This window comes from Stegodyphus dumicola, chromosome 7 (assembly GCF_044657685.1).
Source record: "Stegodyphus dumicola isolate Sdum_Otavi_A_Nest chromosome 7, ASM4465768v1".
Taxonomy (NCBI): Eukaryota; Metazoa; Arthropoda; class Arachnida; order Araneae; family Eresidae; genus Stegodyphus; species Stegodyphus dumicola.
Window position 1 is genome coordinate 146547148 of NC_140774.1, and position 25387 is coordinate 146572534.

Consider the following 25387-nt stretch of genomic DNA (forward strand, 5'->3'; position numbering starts at 1 on the left):
ATGGACTGCAAGTGCCACTTCCAGTTATTCAGTTTTACCTAAAACCTAATCAATCTCTTCATACGAATGAAGAAAGCTTAAAATATGGAAAATGGAAATTTTTGTAAGTTTCATTAAGATTTAACATGATCCAAAAAATAAATAATCACACACACAGATTTCATTGTAAAAATAGTAAAAACATATTGCGAGGGCTCTAATTTATTCACTAAAAACTCTATTGAATTTTGGGACTGAAAACATTACCTTCTTTATCAATATATACAGGTTGGCAGATGGTTAAAATATTAATATAAAATAGTTTTTACTTTACAGCAACTTTAAATCATACATATTTGACACTTCTAAGCTAAATTTAAATTCCTTAATTATTTAATTGAAAATAATACATGGAACTAAAATATGTCTAAAGATATTTATTAGCAATCTTAATAAAGAAATTACAAATATACACATATAATTAAATTATATATAAAGTCCATTTTTATTGTTTAACAGAGGCTGCCTTTTTTTCATCTTCTAGAACTGGAGGACGTGATAAAACAGCATCTATTAAACCAAATTCTTTAGCTTGCTCTGGAGTCATAAATCGATCACGTTCCACGCTTTGTTCTAAAATAAAACATTTACACTTAATGCATTAACAAATAATACATCTCTTTTCAAAAGTCTCAGTTATAGCCCAAATTGAGTGAAGATTTTTATCTTTTTCTAATTTTCCTTACTTTTTGGCCAGTATTTAGTAAGTTTTGATTAAGCATGTTGAAATTCAGTTTTAATAAATTAAGTCTTATTACAATAAATTTCTTACTTTAATTAAAATCATTTAATTTTTTTTAAATTTTTCAAAATTAAAATTAATTTTATTTCGAAAACATTTTTGATTTTTTACAATCCTTAATGTTTTACAATAATAATATGTATAATAATATGTAATTATTTTTTCAACAATATGTAACCTTAATAATATGTAACCATTTTTTCACATTATGTTACAGTTAGCATTTTGACAAATTTTTACACATTTTTACAATACTTCACAGTTAGCAAAAAAGTTTTTGCAACAAAACACACATTTTAATTACTAAAAGTTTACAGAATAGGTTTTTTAAAATAGATCTAACAGATAGCAGCTTTACACTCAACTTTACCTTTTATAGCGCCCTGTATTTATTTCGTTAGAAGAAATACACTACTTAACCTAGCTTAGTTTGGCATGCTGCTCCACTCTCAAAATACAAATATAGTTGGTAAGTTAACCAACTTAACTTACCAACTATATTTAAAACCACCAACTTATTTTTTACTTGCTTTTTTAGTATTATTTTAGTATTATTTATGTATTTTTTATAAATAGTATCTAGTTTCTTTATGATTTTTTTGCATAATACGTGTTGGGGAAGTTTTTTGTAGGCAAGAGTTTCTGAATTACTTTGGTTTCCTAAAAAATTTAGTTTTGTACTCTTAATTGACTTTAATTATTCTAGTCTTTACTTGCTAATTTCTCTAAATTCCACTTGTTCCTTTTAGTAATTCACAACATTTGGTTTTACTTTTGGTTTTGAATTTTCCTTTTATCCTTGCCTACATGGATGACGAAACACGAATTGAATAACTGAAGAGTTAGCTTTCGAGGCAACTTTCCCTAGGTAAGTCTGTCTCCTGCCTACTCAACAATTATTCACTTATGTATTTTATAAATTTTTAGGATTAAAAAATTTATTGGAATTATACATTATACATTTATTATATTCATAGATTTTAATACTTGCACTTGATTTACACATGCTCTCAGAATTTAAATGATATTGTAGATTAATTCACAGCAATATTTAATTTTTTTTTTTTTTTGTTTGTTTGTTTTTTTTTTGTTTTTGTAATTCAATTTCATTTAAAATTTACTTAACTTTAAATTTGCTTTTTATGAACTGATATAAAGAAACATATACTTGAGATTCTATAGAAAAATTAATGTGCCAAAATTGGTACTTAAATATTTTCTTGTCAAATGGTACTTAAATACTTTCTTCTCAGCCATTTGTAACAAATAAAAGTTGTTGCCAAACAATGCAGAAATCACAGCAACACTATAACACAGTCATAAGGTATTTCTTGAAATTTTATAACCCTGACACTCAGGAATCCAGTTTAGTTTTAGTAAATGAATGTGAAGAGAAGTTAACTGCTATTTCTCAGTTTTCTCTCGCATTTTATAAAAAAATGATTAAAATTCGGGATCTGCTTTGAACTGAAGAGCAAACAATTGCAATATTTTTGAAGTTATCGGACTGGCTATACTGATGGGCATACTCAAAATATAAATTTATAGGCATACTCAAAATATTAATATTTGATTCATCCAACTAGCACATTAAAAGATAATGCAGGATCATGCGTCACTGCTTAGATTTAAGTGAATTTATTCTGATTCACATTCATGATGAAGGGACAATTATTTGTTGCTATTTAAATAACACTAGATTGATGGTTGTTGATAGTTGATCAAAGGGGAACAAAAAAGTGTATTATGTATAAGTTATTAAGCTTTATATAATAGTAAATACATTTACTGAGTGAAAGAAGAAGTCCTCGGATAAAATTTAGAAAGATTAACAATCTGGAGCAACAATGAAATTTTGTACACCTTAAAAGAACATTGAGGTAAATGTTAAGGATGATTATGATAATGATAAGGTAAAATTAGCAGAATCTAAGAAAATAATGAATTATTTAATACAAAGATGATTAACCCCTTTGCGCCGACTGTCACGTATACGTGCCAGCAACGAACACACTTACCTACTGGCCGACACGCAGGCGTGCCAGAGGATTGTTCCATTCTCTACCGACTGTCACGTATTTGTGCCAGTACTTTGGAACGTTTTTCAAACTATAATTTCTGCCACAAGATGGCACTGTATGTCCATATGGTTTCAGATACATGTACATTAGACCTTCTACTCGGAATGAGAGAAGCATGACTCACATACACGTGTTTTTGATTATATAAACAAATGGGGAAATAAATGTTTCGAATGGCGTGATTTATGACGTCTCTTTAAATCGCACTTTATTCGCACGTGGTAGTTGTTTACTGTAAGTAGAGAAGTTTTATTTGCTCTAAAGCGTTGGGTATTTCGGTTTGCAGTTCAGTTTTTAGAAAATAATTAAATCTTGTTAGACGTGAATTCTTTGTTTTTACCGTTGCAATGTCGAAGCATCGAAAATGTTTAACAGAGCATGAAATAGCAGAAATGATGCAAAATATTTCAGATATTGATTCTGAAATTCTGATATTGATTCTGAAAGATTAACTGAAAGACATTTTCCAAAACTTTGTTCAGAAGAGACTGATAAGAAAATGAGACGACGATGCTTCGTTTGTTCACATTCCCGGAAAAATCCTCCAAAACGGCAAATGAGTTATTACGAGTGCAAGGAATGTAATGTAGGACTATGTGTAGATCCCTGTTTTCAAATTTTTTCATACGAAAAAAGAATTTTAAGTAATATATTTAGTTTTCAGATGTATAATGTTAAAATTCATAAAATGGTGAGTAATTAAAATAAAATGTGTAAAATATGCATTTAAACAAGAAATAAGGTAATTAAAGTATATATATATAAATATCTATAAAGCATAAGCCGTTTAAATACTCTATAGAGCATTATTAAACAATGCATTGATACTTTGGAAATTTCATGGATTTAGGCTTAGTAGCAAAAAAGCCCCCGGCCCTGGAGAGACGTTCGCGTAAGACACTGCCGGCCTCAGCGATAAGCGCGCGTTTTCGCTACCCGCCTCGAAGGGGTTAATTAAAGCAGAAATGTTGTTGGCAATTTAACTTTGCAAGTATACTGTCTTCTGTACCAACTAAAAAACATTTTTTGAGAACTTTCAAAAACTATAATAATGCTCTTTAAAACAAAAGATAATAGAAAAGTAAGGAAAGGAAACAAAAGATAATAGAAAAGTAAGGAAAGGAAACAAAAACACTCATCATCTATGGATAAAAAAAATGAAATCAAAATTCAAAGCATATCAAAAATTTATTTGTTTGTAAACAAGGAGGATTTACAGATTTTAATTTAAGTTATTCACTAAACTACAGAATTTTTTATGGATATAATACATCTTAATGAAACCTAATTGAACTGAAAAAGTTACTTGGATGATTTTTACAAAAGCAAAATGAAGCATATGAACTGCAGATAAAAATACTATGATATGGCTGATTTACTTGTTTCCTTTCTGAATACACAAATCATATTCACTGATGAAAATTTTTTTTAAATGTTTAATTTGGCCAATGTACAGCAAGATACTCTGAAAATATGAAGTCTTAAAGAAATTTACAGCTGAAACATGGTCTTCAAGGAAGAACTGCACAGTTCATTAAGGTAGTAAATACTGAAGGTTAAGTAAAGTATGCATGTTTAACCTCATTTTATTTCTCCTGCCCAGCTTTCATTTACTTGCAATAAAAGAAGAAACACAGTTATGTTCCTGAAAAAACTGCTTTAAGTAATCTATGTACCTGTTTATTGTTTTCTTGGATTCTACTAACATATAAAGTTAATAAGAAGAAATTAAAATCATTAATCACTTCTAATTAGCTAGAATAATGGTTTGTATTCATAAGCAATGCATCAGATACCTTCTGTATACCTTAAATTTTCTTGCAATAAATGGCAATTTTAATAGAAGACATGAAATTTTATAGTTTAGCTTTTACAAGGAACAACTGCTTTACAGACCACCATGAAATTTAATCTAAAATTTTTGTTCAGTGCATCCTTTACCTTGTCATAACATTTTAATCTAATGAACTCATCTCTCTAGTTATGCAAAGACCCTGTATGTGCCTTCTTACAGTAGGCACACAGATTGATACCGTTATGTACTCTTTCCAGCATTTAAGATATAACCAATGCAAAAATCTCACAAGTTGTATATTCTGGTTGACCACTGATTATGCAAATACTGCTTGGTATCTTGCTTACTAAGAATATCCAACAGCAAGTCACCTAAAGTCATGACACTTCATTATGTTAAACAATATCTGTAAAAATAATGAATAGGCAAAGGGACTAGCACAATACTCTGTAGGTAAAGCAGGTATCTAAGTATACATACTTCTATTTTTAGCTTGACTCAGATGTTGTTTACTGTTATTGCTGGTTGCAGAAGTAGCTATAATCATATTACAGAAGAGGTAGATTAAATAAGGAAAAATGTGTTATTAATATATGAAAACTATAATGGCATATTATTTTTAAATGGAGGAAAACCTTCAGATTGGTGAAGGTGAAGTAGCATTGAAGGAGTTCATTCCAGCAATCAACAGCCGAACTATGTACAATTATGACTAGTCCATCTGAAGAAGGAGAAAAAATGAAGGGATTTGGTCCTTTTATCAAATTCATTCGATGATTTTGCAATACATTTATACATTATGACAAATTAATGTGATAATTTCATAATTCATTTATACATTACAGAAAATTATTTTTGCCTCTTATCATCGAAATGATGCATGCATCAAAGCAAAAAGTTATTTTTTAAAAAAAAAATTAATTTTTCACTATTTGGTTGAAATTTCTGGGAGAAAAGTCTGATTTATAGTCTTTAATCTCAAATAATATAAAGGAAAAAACAGAATAATGTGTATAATAACACTACAATACATCCTTAACTGTAGTATAAAATGGTAAAATGCACATAATATTAAAATAATTATAGTGCAAAAATAAAGATAGACTGATAACACACATTTAATTCTTGGTAGGTGGGGGTGAATTAACTGGGCACTGTCAAAAGAATTTAGTTTGTTCATTATACAGTAATGGAAAAATTGCTATCACAAACAATCTAAATCAAAACCTGTCTACAAAAAATGGAAAACGAAATTAAAAATGCATGGTGATGTCATCCTTGGTATTACCTCAGTTGCTGAGGAGTATACTGTAGCTTGGAAAATACAGTAACAATTAAAAAGAAATTAAAATATGTTAGTGTGCTCAAAATACTGGCACATAATTAGCAAAACATAGCAAAAATAAAAACAAGCACATAAAATACTACACATTGTATATAAAGCAACAACACATAAAATAAAAATAATTTGGATAAAAGTTTCTTCAAATAAATCTAAAGTTATATCATTCCCCTTAAGAATCTATGACAAAGAGCATAAAATACTGGACAAATATAAAATGGAATAAATATCAACATAGTAATCCCATAATGAAACATTCTCCTTTCATATCAAGTGACAATTGGTAAACTGGACGTGTCCAGTGTGAAATTGAGTCAATTTCACATTGCTCCTTCAAAAGGCCACATTTAAACAGAAGATGATATGGAATGAACCTACTGCTAATTTGCTGATCCAACAGATCTTGCCATATTACATGAATGAATGTTTCAACAAATATTTTTAAATTTCGGAATGGGAATTTTCATTATAATGCAATAGATGAGATGTTTCTTGCAACATAGTCTGCCAAGATAAACAGCAGCCATTATAATATAATATAAAATTGTGTTATCAATGAAATTCACTATCAAAATCTCATATATACATGTGAAAGATTAGATATGAAAAGATTAATGTATCATCTGCTGAGCTGGCTTTTAAGCACATGTTTAGGAACACAAAGGTTTTTTTAAAATTTATTTTTCATTTTTTTACTAAATTTCTAAATTTGCTTGGCCTGGATTGAAATTTTTTTTAATTAAATTGGGTTAATTACAACAGAAGATTTGGGGGGGAAATGAACAGATCAAAAATTTTTTCACAGGGACAAAAAAGTATTATGAACATTAGAGTCCAATTTATGATTTTTTTTTTTTCTTTTTTTTTTTGTGTGTGTGTGTGTGTGTGTGAAGGTTCTGTCTTAGTGGGTACTGATGCTGTACACTGGCTATTTCTTGAAGGGAATGTAATTTCACATCGGAATTTGAGCTAGAAAGATCTTGCAAACAGGATTCTGCATGCGAGATATTTTTGGTTACACACAGGTTCTGTGTCTCCTTCTCAGAGGCCTAGAGAGAGACACCCTTTGCATATGCGTGATGGATGTTCTCCTTTACAATTAACACACAAAGGAGGGCTGTATCACTACCGTGGTCAACATTGCATATTGAGCACATGTAAGAGAAATTCAAAGATAACTTTAAGTATCCAGTGCTGATGTTGGGGCCATTTCAGTGGATAAGGCATATACATGCATACAGAACAATGAAAATAACCACTTTGATATATTCAGGAAGTCCAGGCATTCAAAAGTCAAGACCAGATATTTAGTATAAAGAATTCTGCTATCTCATTGAATGGAAATTTGTTGTATTACATTACAACTACATTGCAGACATTGTACTACATTGCAGACACACTGTTCTTTCAGGTTTTTACGTATTTCATAATTAGTATATGCAGAAGATCAGCTTCAAATGTAACTTAAGATAAGAAGTTCAAAAATATGTTTGTCTGCAGTATAATTATATGCACCTAAAATGAGTAATGGCTGATCAGATGTGTTTGTCTTTAATTTCTGACCTCTATGAATAAATCCCTGAAGTGAAGCTTCTCAACAGAAGTTGCTTCTTCAAATGTAGATAGGAAGCTCTTCTGAAAAAGAAACTGCATTCTGGAATGAACCAGCAAAATTTTTCATAGCAAAGAATTTTGCTTATACATACATACTTCATTCCTCTCTCTGGAGAAAAACACACATTTAAGAAAGCCAGAATGAATAATAATTAGCTCAGACAATTACTGTAATAAACCCCAAGAAGTCCAATAAGGAGATGAAATCTTTGTGCCAATATCAGAATATCTATACACTCTCAGGGCACTTCTTAAATAGCTTCCACCCTTGACAAGATATACAGCAGATTTTCTAATTGCTTTGCCAAAGAGTTGACCAGCCCAGTGATACATATTAGTTTGATATGTAACTATCATTTATTTCGCTAAAGTAGATGTCAAAGCAATGCATTGAGAACAATACCTAGACCCTCTATTATCAGGACTTTCTTTTCCAATAACACGGATAACCATATTTTGCAAATTATCAAGCAGTTTTCTCATCATTAGAAATAGAAACAAAAGGATTGCATCAGATGAGGCCTCATATCCAAAGAGAAAACTAAGATGAGGCCTCATATCCAAAGAGAAAACTATGAGGGAAGAGAAAAAGGGATAGTAGTAAATAAAAGATCACTGAAGCCCCAAGTTTGTGATACCAGTTTGCTTACCAAGATTATGATACCCTAAAGGGTTTAATTGTAAGAGATTGAATGCTTCTTTAAACTGTGATTTTATTACACTTTTGGCAATCTGAAAAATTTCTTGAATGGTAAAGAACACAAGCAATTTATTAATATCAAATATGCATAAAATACGATTAGTGGATGCTAACATGGCACAGGGTTCATAGCCACATTTTAGTTAAAAAAATAAGCACCCATAAGCAATTTTCAAGAACATTTTAAGAAAAAAATAAGCACCTGTCTAATTACATTATACTGCATAACCTTAAAAATTAGACTTGTAATTTAAAATATGAAAAATGCAGTATTTATTAAGAAAGAATAAACATTACCTCAACCATGGAAAATAATTACTTTTTTTTTTTTTTTTTTTAAATAATAGTTCAATTTACAGAACTAGTTTACAATGAGAGGAAAAAAAAAACTATGCAGAACTAAACTATATTACAAGATTTAATGATGAAATTTCAGTTCAAAATAGAGAAAATAAATAATAATAAGGCATATTTATTGTATTCACTTGGAACCTAATAATAAATACATATTTATTTTTCCACTCATATTGATATTTAAATAATTTAAATCTAAATTCTGAACATTTTCTAAATTTTCATTGTATATCAGTTTTCTCTTAACAGATATTGCAAGCAAAGTAATTTAAGTAAAAAGGAGGAACATTTCTGAAATCAGAAGACAGAAATTTGCTTCATGCAGTCATCCTTTAACAGTAAAATCTTAACTAACCCGCATACTTGGAAATTGGCGAATATTCGGACAGTCGAGCGTAACTTGAAAAAGAGGAGCGGAGGGGGGTAGACTGTAGCCGCTCTTTAAATTTTTCCGCTAAATAAATGCTTTTGACATTTCGATATGCGCATCATATAAAAATAAACCAATGGAACTGAAAAATATTCTGCTTAGCAAGCACATTAAAACTCTTTTAAGTGTTCATAAACAAATTTCGGACAGAACATCAAAATTAATTATCTCTGCAAAATATTGCAAGCGTTATTGCACAATACGTGCGCCATAATTCTTCCCTATGTGATATTACGCAATCGGAATCAACAGCTGCCGGTATTGGGAGAATAAAAAACTAAATAACTGGGGTGTTTTTCATTCTAATTTTCAATAGACGGCGTTAAATTTCCAGAATAGAATCATTCTTCGCTTGGTTGGTAGACCGCAGAACTTTTAGTCCTATTCAATCCAGATTGGAAAGTGACAAAAAAAAAAAAAAAAAAAAAGTCCGTTGCTTGTTTTGCAGTGCTCTGTAACAGTTTCAATATTCGAGATTTTGCGGAGAAAGGGGAGAACCTCCCAATCTTCGTACTATATAATGTATTGGCCAAAAAAACAAAATTATTTTGACTATTCGATTACTTTCCCTTTATTTATTACTTTCGCATTTCTTTGACCAATAGAACGACGGGCACCTTCTTCGTGGACACCAAAGGTTATGTTAATGCAGAGAAAGGGGAAAAGCTATTTCCGGGAGTATGATTCACCATCTGACATTCCATATTAGGAAGAAAAGTTGTTTATTTAGTTTTGGCTTTGGTACCGGGAAAAATAGCGCATTCATTAAAAAAAAAAAAAAGCACTAAAAGCAAAAAATAAGCACTAAAAACAAAAAATAAGGGCTTTAAAGAAAAAGTAAGCACCTATAAGGGCTTTTATATTTTATTTTCAAATATAAGGACTTATAAGCACTTATAAGGACCGCTACAAACCCTGTGGCAAAAAAACATAAGTCTTAAGAATGGTGATGGTGGTAGTTTAGTCCTGGCGCAAAGCTCTAAAGGCCATATGCGCCAGGATTTGTTCTTCAACATACAAACTACAATACTAACTTAAAAAAGAGAAAAAACTCTATGATAACAGCACACTTACAAAATCGAGGTGGTCTTAAGAATGATTTTGATAATTAATACATACAAATCTAAAATGATACCTTAATAGCTTCATTAAAATGTCAGAACCTCACTTTCACACGAAAGACAAAAAGAGAATATATGCAGTAAATGTATGATGTAAGATTGAGTACACTTTATGGGCCTTAGAATTTCGTGGAGGTACCGCTGTGCTGTAAGGTTGTGATGGATGACAACCAAACAGGTCCTACTATGAAATAAAATGGCACCCCAGACCATCACTCCTAGTTGTCGGCCAGTCTGCCGGAAGACAGTAAGGTTGGTATCACACCACTGTCCGAAATGTCTCCAGACTCTCCTTCACTGGTCATCGGGGCTCAGTTCAAAGTGGGACTCATCACTGAAGACTATTCTACTAAAGTCAGTGACATTCCAGTGCGAATGAGCCTGACATCACTGCAAAGGGCTTGATGGTGTACAGAGGTCAATGGAGTTGGTGCAAGGGGTGCTGTTACCTCAGTCCTTTTTCTGTGAGCTGTCTATGAATGGTCCTTGCAGTCACTGAAGCACTAGTTGCACGTACAACTGATGATAATGATGCATCTGGGGCTGTGAGGTGCCGCTCTGACGATTGCTCGGTCTTCACGTTCTGTTATTTCTCTAGGCCTACCGCTTCCTTCTTGACACTGTGTGCGGCCATGGTTCACCCCATTCCTGCCAACATCTTCTAATAGTGGCATCGTTCCTGCTCAAATGTCGAGCCATTCGCCGATAAGACCATCCAGCTTCTTTGAGCCCAACTACACGACATTTCTCAAATTCTGACATCTACGCATATCGTTCGCGCACCTGTATGCGAGGCATAGTTACTGTCTACCAGAGAACACAGAATGAAATTCGTGAAGAATTTATGACCAGGAATCGTAACTTCTCTTCATTATCCTTCCAGTTGCGCAGATCAGATGCGCTGTAGCGGACAACCGTTCATTCATTGGCAGCTAAAATGTAAAATTTTGCATTTTTCGTCAAAACCTGTATGTATATCAATTTGTGTCCAATTTGCTTTATATCTTCTCAGTGCGTCCATTTTTTTTTTTTTTTTTTTTTTTTTGTGTGTGTGTGTGTGTGTGTGTCTAAGAGTGTATATATTCTCTTTGCGGAAGAAAATTATCAACATATGAAAGTACAAAAGTATGTTGCATCTGTTCGAAAAGAAATACGAAGAAAATAAGAATTTATACCATTAAAGAATACTACAGAAATGTTAAGACTTGAATGCTCTGTACAAAAAATTATTCGTTTTTATTTTCGTAGGCTTTAGCTACTTTATAGGGCATACATCCAAAACGTATTTAAGGAGGTATATAAAGCAGCTTTGCCAAACATATATGCATGCTAAGAGAATTATAAGACTGGATAAGACAGCTGAACATTGGTAGTTCGTCAAGAATTCAAATCTTGTCCAAGCGACAACTGTTCATTCAATGGCAGCCTGTAAAATTTTGCATTTTCCGTCGAAAACAGTATGCATATCAATTTGTGTCTAATTTCCTTTATATCTTCATCATGGTGCGTCCCTTTTCTTATTTATTTATTTATTTATTTATTTATTTATTGTCTAAGGTTAAGTTAGGTTATTTAATTGCAGCAAAGCCTCGAGGGCTATCTGCTTAAGGGAAGGGATGCCTTCGTGGAGGACTTTCTAAGGGAAACTGGCTCGTATACATGTTACTCATGGGGAAAACCACGAAAACACCCATGCAGCCAGCCCGTTCGCGGGATTCGAACCCCGGACCGAACTACCAGCGTTCAGCGACTTTACGCTCGGCCGCTGGTGGGCATCTTTTTTTTTTTTTTTTTTTTTTTTTTTTTTTTGTCTAAGAGTGTATATTAGATTTATACATAGCTTTCTTCTAACATAGGTATTTTGACACTAAATTGGACTAAATAAACGAAACAACATACTAGGCTTTTTCCATATTTCGATTCTACGACTCAAATTATGCCTAGATATTAAATTTTGTAATTTTTAGTGAGAAATTCAAAAATTTTTCTTGGCGAATTTTTTCAGTTTGCACCAAGAATAATGTTCTGTTTCTATGCCGTGCCGTGACTATCAGGGCACCAATGCTGTCTTACTACTTCCTCTTAGGGAGGAAACTAATGCAGAAACAGACAGGTGAAATCGTATCTAACTAAATATCAACTGACAACTAAACTATTAAGAGTTAGCTAAATTTCCACATTTTTTAGTGATCGTATAAGTGAAATTTTTGTGCATTGCATTGTGAAAATGCATCCAGGACCGTTCCGTGAAAGGATCGGATAAACAAGATGTAAAATCAATATATATATATATAAGAAAAACACATAAAAGATATAAAGAAAACATAAAAATAGGTTTCCAGATTAAAATACAAGTTTATTCAAATTCCTCAACAATTAAAATTAAATCTTATCCTAATCAGGGGAAAAGAGAGGCAATTTAGTCCTTTAGAATTAATTTAAAGATTCAAAGTTGGTTTTAAATTCCAAGGAAGTTTCTGGAACCTTACTAAAAATTCAGGCATACGTCAAACACAGAAAAAATTTTTTCTTATCTTGGGTAGACATCTGGAAGTGGAGAACTCGTATCCTAATATCAAGCTGTCGACAAACGGCACTGGGCCTCGGTTACAAATCGAAGTTTCAGAGGACATCGTCCTGTCCTGGCACTATTGGGGAAACACACGGCCGGTAACTGGTTTTTTTAACGATGAAGAATTTTCACTCTGGAAGGCAAGAGAACTGCTGCCCCGCACGGCTGCCTGCCTGGACTTACCGCTCCAACAGGACATCATAGACTATGAAGCAAGGTATTTTTTATACAAGACCAAAAGACCTTGTCCTCGGTTTTCAGAAAATGGCATAGAGCAAATCTGCGGCAGGATAGCATAATTGCCGTTCACTGTCGGAAGCACAACTGGATGGATAACTATCCTCCTTTATTCATCAACAGAAACTTAACTCTCACACCTCACCTTCGAAAGTCGGGCAAAATGAGATTCAAAATCGAATTTTCTTCGTCTCCTTCACAAACGCGGGCTCCCACAATAGCTTCAATTATCGCCCCCTTAATTTGGGCAAAATTTGCGTTTCAACCCCTGAATGAGGAAATAAGGGTGATCGCGCATGCGCACCCTTCTTTAGTTAGCCGACAACCGGACCCCCCAATCAGCAAACCTGAATGACTCACATCGAAGGTTAAGTGGCAACCTCTGACCCTTATGTCACATACTTCCTGTCCTAAGGTCAATTGCACAAAGAAATTTCTTCTAGAACATTCTAAAGGACAAAATGCGTGAAATCATGACTTAGCAAAATCGCCTCCTTTCCCTGCTTCTTTTCACAATGAATCAAAGCTTGGACAAAAATTGCAAATAAAAGGTAAATAAATAATATTCTTTGAAACTAAATAATATTCCCAGAAGCATCTGTTTTTCCCCAAAATTAAAGCATTAAAATAAATAATTCAGAATCAAATAAAATTAAGATTTTCTTAAATCAGAAAATCATTCACCTAGGTTTTATAACGCGATCAGACAATTATCTACACAACATCCCTTCCCCCTATGCGAATAAATTTTGGTTCACCAAAATTTAGAAGACAGATACTTCTTGAAATACAATGACTCATACTGTGCAATAAGGCTAAAGAATAACATAACGTACCAATATTTCACACGACTCCTTGGTAACGGTGATGTTACTGACACATTAAATCTCAAATCCAAAATGTGCAAGCAAAACAACAAGATTAATCAAAGCAGTTACTAATTAAAATACTCAAGGAAGATCATCAAAAATAATTAATCAAAATCATCAATTAAATCACTTAATTAAACCTAGAAATATTCAGAACACATACATAAATAAAAATAAAAAAATAAGGTGTTAATCACAAACAAAATATGTCTAAGATCAAGAATTCAATAATTTTATGACAAAAATAATCTCTCTCTCTTTTTTTTTTTTTTTTCAGTTCATTACATCACACTAGTGTTGCAGTCTCTGTGTGGCCACATTTCTGAACATTTATTTATCTATTCATTTTTTTTTGAGTCCATTAATGTAAACAATTTCACCTGAGGACGAACATTTTTACTATTGTGACAATTTCTGCTGAGCACAATCATGGAGTACATTAAATGAGTACGGAGTTGTCAATGCAAGCGTGGGAAAACCCTGTAGTTAGAAATCATTGTGTTAGCAACTCTCCCCCTGCAGGCTTCAACCCGAGAAAGTGAAAGCAACAACCCCGTAATGTAAGAACTCAGCACCACAATACCCTTTAGTAGAACATAACAATGCTCGAAATACAAACAGCTGACTAACAGTTTAGTAGAATACAAACCAAGAAACTTGACATAAAAAGAAACCAGATTTCACCCCCCTCACCTTCGACCAAAGCAGAACAATCACTCTTTCAAAATTGAAGAAGACTTTATCTGTCAATTTTTCCCTGACGATAGATAAGCCACTGAACTTGTTCGGATACTCACACCCGAAGAAGACATGAAATAATCTAATCCAATTGTTCACACCAAAAAAAAAAAATAAAATAAATAAAAATAAGATAATTAATGCGTCGCAGATACATAAAATAAATTCCTGAGAAAATAAACACACTAAAAATTCAAACAAATCCAAATAAAATATGTCACATGAACGTATTCAAACTAGAAGTAACGACCCCCCTAAGTACTACGAAATTGAATAACTTCCAGGAATGAATCCCAAACAATCACGTCTAAGAACAGAAGGCGGCCTGATCAGGGCCAACCATTAGAAAAGAAAAGAACGTTACAACACAAGGAACCTCTGAACCAGCCAAAAATACCCCACACAAAAATCAGAAAGAAAGAAAACGTGATTGTCCAAAAATTTAATCCAGCAAAAATCAATTCCGAAAATAGCATAACGAATACGCTGCACAAATACCAATTAGAATTTTATCCAAGACACACACAGAGGCTGCCACTTAACTTTCGATGTAGGTCATTCAGGTTTTGGCGATCGGAGGTCAGGTTGTTGGCTAAGTGAAGAAGGGCGCGCATGCACGTTCACCCTTATTTCTTCATTCAGGGGTTGAAACGCAAATTTTGTCCAAATTATGGGGGCGATAATTGAAGCCATTGTGGGAGCCCGTTTTTGTGAAGGAGACGAAGAAAATTCGAGTTTGAATCTCTTACTGTGTGGACTTACTCTTTGGACGTTACTTTTGAAACTTGCTCTTGGGTTGAGCGATAGAAAGGAGGAGATGTAATTTACGTCGGGAGAAGTGTTTCCGGCGGGGAGCGGGAAATATGCTCCCCAGCCACGTTTTGGCAAAAGGGCGAAATTGAAGATGGGCGAGTTTTACTGAAATATTTAGAGACTTTTAATCTGGAATTTAAAATATTTATTTTAATCTGGAAACCTATTACTTATGTTTTCTTTATACCTTTTATGTGTTTTTCTTATATATATATATTGATTTTACATCTTGTTTATCCGATCCTCTCACGGCACGGTCCCGGATGCATTTTCACAACGCAATGCACAAAAATTTCACTTATACGATCATTAAAAAATGTGGAAATTTAGCTAACTCTTAATAGTTTACTTCTCAGTTGATATATAGTTAGTTACGGTTTCACCTGTCTGTTTCAGCATTAGTTTCCTCCCTAAGAGGAAGTTGGCCGACTTTCGAAGGTGAGGTATGAGAGTTAAGTTTCTGGTGATGAATAAAGGAGGATAGTTATCCATCCAGTTGTGCTTCCGACAGTAAACGGCAGTTACGCTATCCTGCCACACATTTGCTCTATGCCATTTTCTGAAAACCGAGGACAAAGTCTTTTGGTCTTGTATAAAAAATACCTCGCTTCATAGTCTATGATGTCCTGTTGGAGCGGTAAGTCCAGGCAGGCAGCCGTGCGGGGCAGCAGTTCTCTTGCCTTCCAGAGAGAAAATTCTTTGTCGTTAAAAAAACCAGTTACCGGCCGTGTGTTTCGCCAATAGTGCCAGGACAGGACGATGTCCTCTGAAACTTCGATTTGTAACCAAGGCCCAGTGCCGTTTGTCGACAGCTTGATATTAGGATACTAGTTCTCCACTTCCAGATGTCTACCCAAGATAAGTTTTTTTTTTTTTTTCTGTGTTTGACATATGCCTGAATTTTTAGTAAGGTTCCAGAAACTTCCTTGGAATTTAAAACCAACTTTGAATCTTTAAATTAATTCTAAACGACTAATTTGCCTCCCTTTTCCCCTTCTTAATTTACCGAGACAAACCTGAAAGTCTTCATATGAAATAGGATGTAAAAATAGAATTTGTTTGTGTAATCATCCTTAGAACAGATGTAGAATTACAGATAATATGTTTCTTTCAACCTCTTAGAAATTACTGCAGTGGTTCATGATAAATTAAAAGAGTCATATAGTAGATTTGCAAACCATTGATTTAAATGTAACAAAAAAAAAAAAAAAAAAAGAAAAGAAAAGAAAATGATAAATTGAAGAATTCACCTGTGTCTAAAATAAGAAAATTGAACTGTAACTTAATAAGAAACCTGTTACTAAAATAAGAAAATTGAGTCTCTGATTAGGATAAGATTTAATTTTAATTGTTGAGGAATTTGAATAAACTTGTATTTTAATCTGGAGACCTATTACTTATGTTTTCTTTATATCTTTTATGTGTTTTTCTTATATAAATATATTGATTTTACATCTTGTTTATCCGATCCTTTCATGGAACGGTCACTGATGCATTTTCACAATGCAATGCACAAAAATTTCACTTATACGATCACTAAAAAATGTGGAAATTTAGCTAACTCTTAATAGTTTAGTTCTCAGTTGATATATAGTTAGTTACGGTTTCACCTGTCTGTTTCTGCATTAGTTTCCTCCCTAAGAGGAAGTAGTAAGACAGCATTGGTGCCCTGATAGTCATGGCAGGACATAGAAACAGAACAATAATTCACTTGGTGAACTTCTTAATTTATAACAACCTATTTTCCTTTGCTTTTTCTTCATTGTCCCCGAGCGGGGAAAAAAGTCATCGTTTATACTTTCAAATAATTTTTACAAAGTACATAAATCACATTTTTGTTATTATAGCTTATAATAAATACACCAAATTTCAAAACATGCCAAAATGTAAATTCACGTATATTGTGGAAATTTTGAATAAAAAACTCTAATTTTTTACATGCATGCTTAAAAATACATCTACATTAAGATGATGGCAAAACTTTTATAGGTTATAATTCAAAGTTTTTTCAAAAAATAAATTAAAAATACAAATTTAAAAAATAAATCGTAAAAAATAGGCATATTTTATTTGGAATGAACCTAAATTTCAAAATATAAAAGGAAGAATCAAATAAGTTTAACAAAAAAAGCAATATTAATAAATATATATAAAATTCAATTAACATGGAGGAGCTAAAAGTTTGAGAACTAATTTTTTAAAAAACTTCTCATGTGATTTTTACTAAACTTGCTAGTTTGGCATATTTTGAGTCAAAGAATCGAAATATGGAAAAAAATCGGCATGTCATTTGAAAAAAAAAAAGCCTTTTAGCAGTGTACATGCCACAAGCAGTCAGGGGGCCTGGAGTTAAAATCTCAATAAGAGCACTGCACATTTTATACATCTCCTGCCTCTACAAAATAAAAGAATTGCTTTACAGTGACACAAATTAAAATGTGACGGATGTAAATTCCTCACCACCAAGATCTGATGACTACATCCAAACCCCATGTGCGTCTGTGATGTAATTAGAAGCATGTCTGGCTATCAATCGGATGGTCCGGAATTCAAATCCAGGGAAGGCACTGTATATTTTTCATGTTTTCAGTTCCAAAATGGATTTAAATGTACTGATTTTAAAACAAAATTAGATAAAATAAATTCATCAATGAAACATTTGGTCGAATTCTCATATAAAGTTCTACAAATATCTACTGTTGATTAAGACCATTCAGATCAAACAAAATGTAATAAGAAAAATTATGCTGAAGACCACTAGGGATCAGAAAATGAAATTTACACCATCTAAGCTTCATTAACTCCCTAATGAAACTTAAACTGTGAGAAATTTTATTCACATAATTTAATTTTATTGCTGAAAAATATTTATTTAAATTTATTAATAAATATTGCTCATTAAGAAAAACATTAATATTCCATCCTATTTCTGAAAAGGATAAAAATTAAAAACCAGGAGATTTAAAGTTATCTATTGAGAGACCAGTAAGTCCAGGAAATGTGTCGAATAACTGGAAGAATTGGCAGTTATCGAATACTAATGAAGAGGTTTAAAGAAAACTGAAGGAACTCATGAAAAACAGCAGATACCAAAACAATATTTGTGGGACAAACAATATAATATACAAAGGTGAACCAATTAAAGTTATGTTCCATTCAATATAAAGAACATGAAGTAATCAGTAATTTGTGAGCTGCCAGGGTTGGCAATAGTTGCTGCAACATGCCTCAGTCATAAAATAAATGGACTTTGAATATATACTTGGAGTATGTTTAGTGTATTATGTTTCCACATACTGCTAGACGTTCATGTTGTTCAAGCAGATACTCTTGCAGAAGTGGCGCAGAAGCAGAACAGACTGAATCACTGCCTACAACAGATATACTACACCCAAGATTACATATCAAGAACTCCTTAAGAAAAAGAACACTTGAAATCTGGAGAAACAAATGGTACATTGCACAAGAAGGAAGAATAGTATATAAAATGTATAAGTACCCCTCATATGACCATATCTCATATAATTTCTCAATAATATTCATAAGGAGACATGACCCTTTTCTTGCATACTATTTTGCTTGAAATCTATGTGATACAGATGCAGGATGTGGGAAAAGGGGCAATCCCAAGCATTATATATTACCTAATCAACTCACAAAAGAAAGCCATTACAAAACCAGGCAACCAATCACACCAGAAGATATCAGATATATCCTGAGTGTGAAGCAATCATGACAAAAAATCTAAAACATTATGATGCAGCTCATGGCGTATAACAGAACAAAAATATTCTGAAACTAATGAAATGAGATATTTATACATGCATCCAACAGGATCCTCTATGGAACAAATAAAAAAATATATGAATGAACAACAAAACATAAATAGACACCAAGGCATTATCAAAATATCAATTGGTATTTAAAAAAAAAAATAATAATCAGAATGCATATAAATGCAATTACATGATGGAGACTGGCAACATGGAAGGACCGCCCAGTAGGAGAAAGGTGAGAACATTTCACATTGTGTGGTAGATTCCTTGCTGAGCTCGAGGTGAGGCGCAGTATACCCTATGATGAATGTTGTGCTAAAACAATAGTGCAATGGAGCAAAACCTGTATATCCATATGCAAAGTTCTGATGCTACATCCACTTTTCCCTGTTCCCGTTTCCACATGTTGAGAAAGTTCATCTCACATAGCTGCAAGAGCAGTTTGCTAAGCCATGGTGTGATGTATGGGTGACACCAAGCAACAAGATATATGTAGGGCGCTGGCTCTCAATCTGAAGGCACCAAAAGTTTAGTTTCCAAGAGGAAGACTGACAGAGAGGTCATAGGGAAGGCTTGTGGGAGCCATTAATGAAACTGAAATTAATTTGTATTACTTTATATATTTCAGTTATTAGTATTGTAGTTTATTATTAGTTTTGTGTTTGTGCAATAAATGTTTAAAAATAAAAAAGGGTGAAGTGTTTTCTCTATGAGGCGGAGGATGATGAAAGGGGTGATATCACACGCTCTCTTTCAAGAACCAGAGCTTTAAGATAACCAGAGCTTTAGATGATGGTAGAGAAGCTTTAAGAAAAGCAGGTAGGAAGCTTTTGATTTTATTTTATTCAAAGTATAGATGTATTGAAGATATATTTATATATGATGTATATAAATTAAAAATGTATAAGAATACTAAGAAAGAAGATTTAGTAAACCTTCTTGGTGAAATTGAAGATACACCAACCGTTGGTTTAACAGTGGTTCAATTAAAAGGTAAAACTGAGGACAGTAAAATATTTAAAGATGATCCAGAATTTGTAATTGGATTATTAAATTCAATAGTTGAGGAAAGAAAAATTAGAGAAGAAAATGAAATAGAAGCTAGAGATGCACAGTTAGCCTTAGAAGCTCTAAAGGTTGAACTCGAGAAACTAAAATTAGTGCAGCTAGAGAAAGAATTAGAATTTGAAAAAGTCAAAGATGGATCTCGCGTAGATAAAGACATGACTACAGGTTTGGGAAATTATTTGGAAAATATAATAAAGAGTGTTAAAACATTAACTATTCCTGTTCCGGGAAGATCGGAAAACTTAAATTTGTTTTTTCAAACATTAGAGAGAGCATTCATAACTAAAAATGTACCATAGGAGCTCAAATTCAAAATTTTGATTAACATATTAGGGTATAAGACAGCTAATATATTATTTTACACTAATGATGAAGAACTAAAATGTTATGAAACCATTAAAAATCTAGTATTAAAAGAATATCAACCAACTGCTTATGAATGTTTAATGAATTTCCGAAGAGCACGATGCGATCCTAAAGAGTCACATGTTCAGTTTGCTTCTAGACTTTCTGCAAATTTCCAGTATTACTGTCAATTACGCGAAGTTAATGACTTTGATACCCTCTGCCAACTAATGATTTTTGACAAACTTTTCCAAACGTTAGATAGAGAAACGGCAACTTACGTTAATATTAAAAGAGGAAAAAATTGGTTAAAACCTAAGGATTTAGCTAAAGAAATTGACCTATATTAGTTGACCTTAACATATCTAAGCCGTCCCGTTCTTCAAGAGAATCGAAATATATTCCACCTCATATGAGAAGCAACATAAATAAAAATAAATATCCACCCAAAGACCGTTACATATGTGAAAAATTAACGCACCTCGCGAAAGCTTGTCCACAAAGAAACAAATCGGAAAGAACAAATACTCCTCTAAAAAAGGAAACACCAGAGAAAATACTAGTGATAAAGTAATAGCAAAAATCGGATTTTCATGCTTGTCAAATGAAATTTTTATGCAACCATTGCAAAAGGTAAATATTTGTGTTGCAAGTAACGAAATCCAAGCCATAATTGATTCGGGGGCTGAGATTTCTGTTGTAAATCCGAAACACATATCAAATTTCTCTATTGAGAACAACTGTAATATTGAACTAATTTCCGCATTTGGAGAAACCATATCAGCTAAAGTGGCTAGAATTCCTATATCCATCAGAAATGCTGATAATCCTAATTTATTGAAACCTGTCAAAATATTAGTAGCTTTAACAGAAAAACTTCATATTCCCTGCGTAATTACTCCAAATGTTTATGATTTATTGACCTCTGAATCACATCTGCTTAGTGCAAATTGTGATTGCGACACAGTGTCTCCATCGCGTTGATTTATTTATGACAGGAGGAGAGCAAAATCATAATCATAAATCAGCTAATCTTATAGAACTTTAAGTATTCTATTGCATTTAGAATTGTTCGATTACCAATTTTTAATCATTTATATGTTACAGTTTTAGAAGAAGTCTTGTAGTAGGTGTAGAAGTAACCTGTATAAATATTGTGTTATAAATCTTTCAACTTCAATATTCATTGAGTTGTAGACTTTAGTAGGTAAGTAACTCTTTTGTTTGACGTCACCATAATTTCTCAAATTTCAATAGGCTTTCAGCCTATTTCAATCTTGGATGGGGGGTGTGATGTATGGGTGACGCCAACCAACAAGATGTATAGAGGGTGTTGGCTCTCAATCTGAAAGTGCCAAAAGTTTAGTTTCCAAGAGGGAAACCGACAGAAAGGTCATAGGGAAGGCTCATAGGAGCCATTACTGAAACCAAAATTAACTTGTATTACTTTATATATTTCAGTTATTAGTATTGTAGTTTAGTATTAGTTTTGTGTTTGTGCAATAAATGTTTAAAAATACAAAAGGGTGGAGTGTTTTCTCTATGAGTTAAAAGGGTGGAGTGTTTTCTCTATGAGGAGGAGGATGAAGAAAGGGGTGATATCACATATGGATTTGTCTATCATGAATCAAATGTGTTCAATAAGCAAAAATAAGGAAATGGGCAAGCCAAGTCAGCAGCGTAACATGGCAGGCAATGAAGAATTATAGGTGCTCTATGTCACATATGTTCATGCATTGCTCTGTTAAAACTGGACATAGAGTAAGTCTTCAAGGGATGAAAATGGCAAAAGTTTCAAACTTCAGAGATGTAGCAGTGGCTGTTAAGTGTGCTGGCAATGCATATTAAACAGACACAGAAATAAAATTTAATGCAACTCAAACCCTAGCTTCATATTATGGGTCAATACAATGATGCATAATGCAAAGGTCACGATGGATACCACTGCAATGCATCCACACCTCACATAAAAAAACTGCACTACTGTAGGCATAATCAAGATTCTCAAAAGATGTCATACCATCCCTTTGATATGTATAGCACTCAATACATCATTGCAGCTGCACATACCTGTGCTGCAGAGTAAATGCTCATTGAATGGTCGGTCCTGACACAGGTTATTGTGCAAAACACTATAATTCCTGAACTGATCTTGATGCTGCTTTGTGATCTGGCATCACTACATACCATCATACCTCTTTTGGGGGCATGACAAGTCTAATATGATCAATCTTATGGGTCCAGTTGTCATTCTTGCAAGCACCAATTTTACATTTGCATCACTGTGGTTATATTTTCTTTAACACAAGCACCAATTTTGGAAAATATAATTTACAGTCTTCATAAGCTGCTATTCTTCCTCTGTTAAACTCAGAAATTGACTCAAATGGTTGTCATTCTTTTTTAAAGAAGGCATAGTGAAATTTCCCACACAAAAGAATAATGAAAAATACACAGTTGCAGTACTTAAAATAGCCTACAGCTCTCCTTTTTTATATTGCTTCTAGGTACACATTTTTGCATAATTTTATTAAACGCAGCAGTGCTAATCATTTGTAATTTCTATCGAATTCTACCCATGTTGCTAATTTCAAGCTCATTGGATGCTCCCTTCATGATTTTGGATAGCCAGCAGTATAACTTCTGGTCTGAAGTTTTAAAAAGGTCATTAGAAATAAGAGGGAAAAAAATTAATGCAAATACATAGAGATTAATTAGAAATTCATTTTTATGCAAACAGATAGATCAACAGATAAAAATTTTATAAAAGTAAGTAATCACATCCATTATCTTTCTTTCTTATCAAAGCAAATTTCATCTTTTCCCTCCCCCCCCATAAATGGGCTAACACTACAAAAATATAAAATTTCATACATAGATGGATAAGAAAAAGAAAATTATATATTGTGCAATATTTAAATTTAGAATTAAAATCATACCAATGATTTCCACTGGCTGCTTTGTGTGTTTTGCTAATAAACTATTCATTTGTTTCTTAAGAAACAATAGCTCTTCAGCATGGATTTGAACATCAGTAGCTACACCCTAAAAACAAGTCCAATCATTATTTTTAACTCTGAGGTACACTGCCCTCCAAAAGTTAAGGAACAGCATGTATTTTTAACCTAATTTGAGAATGAAGTAACATAGAAATAAGAAAATTAGATGCATATTAATTAAACAGTTCTTTAATTAAACATAGAATTTTTGTTAAGTTCAACACAAACATGAATTACAACTTAAAATTGCGCAGAGAAATCCAGCATCACAGCTTTTTGATGGAAAATGTGGTGGTAACGTTATAAAAATGGGTTCTAATAAAGAATGCATCTACCCATAGCTGCAATACATTGGCAGCAGTGGCGTTCTATACTGTCAATTAATTTGTCAGTCAGTGAAATGGGAAACAATGACCAGACATGGCATAATCCTTGTTCAAGCTCATCTAACAACCTTGGGGTAGGACTTAAAGCAGCAACATGTCTCCCAAGGAGGTCCCAAAGATGTTCTATCGGATTCAGATCGGGGGATTGAACTGGCCAATCCATCTGCTCCATACCATGACCCTCAAGATATTATTCTTGAGCAACCCGAGCTCGGTGCGGTTGCGCATTCTCCTCTATCAGAAGAAATCCAGGACCAATAGCAGCAGCATATGGGAGCATATATTGATCAAGAATCCCATCACCATATCTCACAGTGCTCAAAGTTACTCACTGGAACACATGCAGATCAGTGTGACCACCGAGAGAGATCCCAGCCCAAACCATTATTCCACCACCACTGTAACTCTTTCCACAGTGTGGGATTGGTTGTATCTGGTGCATTATTCCCTTAGATAAGCTGATCGCTTGAATAACTCTCCATTGTGAACCGGGACTCGTCTGTGAAGAGAACAGACGCCCATTGTTGACTGCTCCAGGAGACGTGATCTCTTGCAAAAATGTAAATGTGCATCTGTGTGTCCTCAGATCAATTGGATACAAACAACTGGTCATCTTGCATACAAATTTGTATTGTGCAGGTGTCTGCATACTGTAACAGCTGAGATTATTGTTCCTGTTGCCACAAGATGAACTACCATCAGCTCAAGCACAGTAATGTTGCCCCTCTTTTAGACCAAAAGAGCTAAATAACAGTTTCCCACAAATGTTGTAACTCTGAATCTGCTTTGAGCTTGTCTTCAAGCACAGTATCTTCAGACTTGACCTGATTCCATAGTCGGTGGACCACACTACGAGAGACATTGAGACGTCTAGCAGCAACAGATTGTGACATCCCCATTTTAATTCATCTGTCAACCACCTCAATGAACCAGGCAAACGACTTCTCCTGGACATTGACAGACTCTCCTGGATATTGTCAACGAAAATGCTACTATCAATTGAAGATGAACATTCATGAACAAAACTTACAATTTTTGTATTTTTCTCCAATTCCGGTAAAAAAGTGGTAGCTATAGTTTTTAAAAATATTTTCTTAAACTTCTTTACTCTCATACAAAACTGTGAATTTAAATGTTACTGACATTTTTGTAATGGTGAGCTTTGAAAAACATGCTGTTTTTTAACTAACTGTTGGAGGGCAGTGTATAATATAATGCCAATAAAAGTTTAAGAAAATATACATATATATTTTAATGATTGCAGTCCTTTGTTTAAAAAATTAATACTTCTTTTAATGTTAAATAATCAACAGTACTCAACAATTCATTTAAAATACGAAAGAAAATTCACAAAATTGCAATAATT

General features: G+C 33.1%; 1 protein-coding gene across 1 annotated transcript in view; it reads right to left on the reverse strand.

Annotated features, from left to right (window-relative positions):
* Positions 1-401: 401 nt before the first annotated feature.
* Positions 402-25387, reverse strand: part of LOC118197754 (uncharacterized) — a 45774-nt gene continuing 20788 nt past the window's right edge. The window contains exons 5-6 of the mRNA XM_035369296.2: positions 23576-23681; positions 402-612 (exon numbers count right to left, since the gene is read on the reverse strand). Of these exons, the coding sequence (XP_035225187.1) occupies positions 485-612; positions 23576-23681 (234 nt within the window). The 3' untranslated portion in view covers positions 402-484. The remainder of the gene's footprint in view (positions 613-23575; positions 23682-25387) is intronic.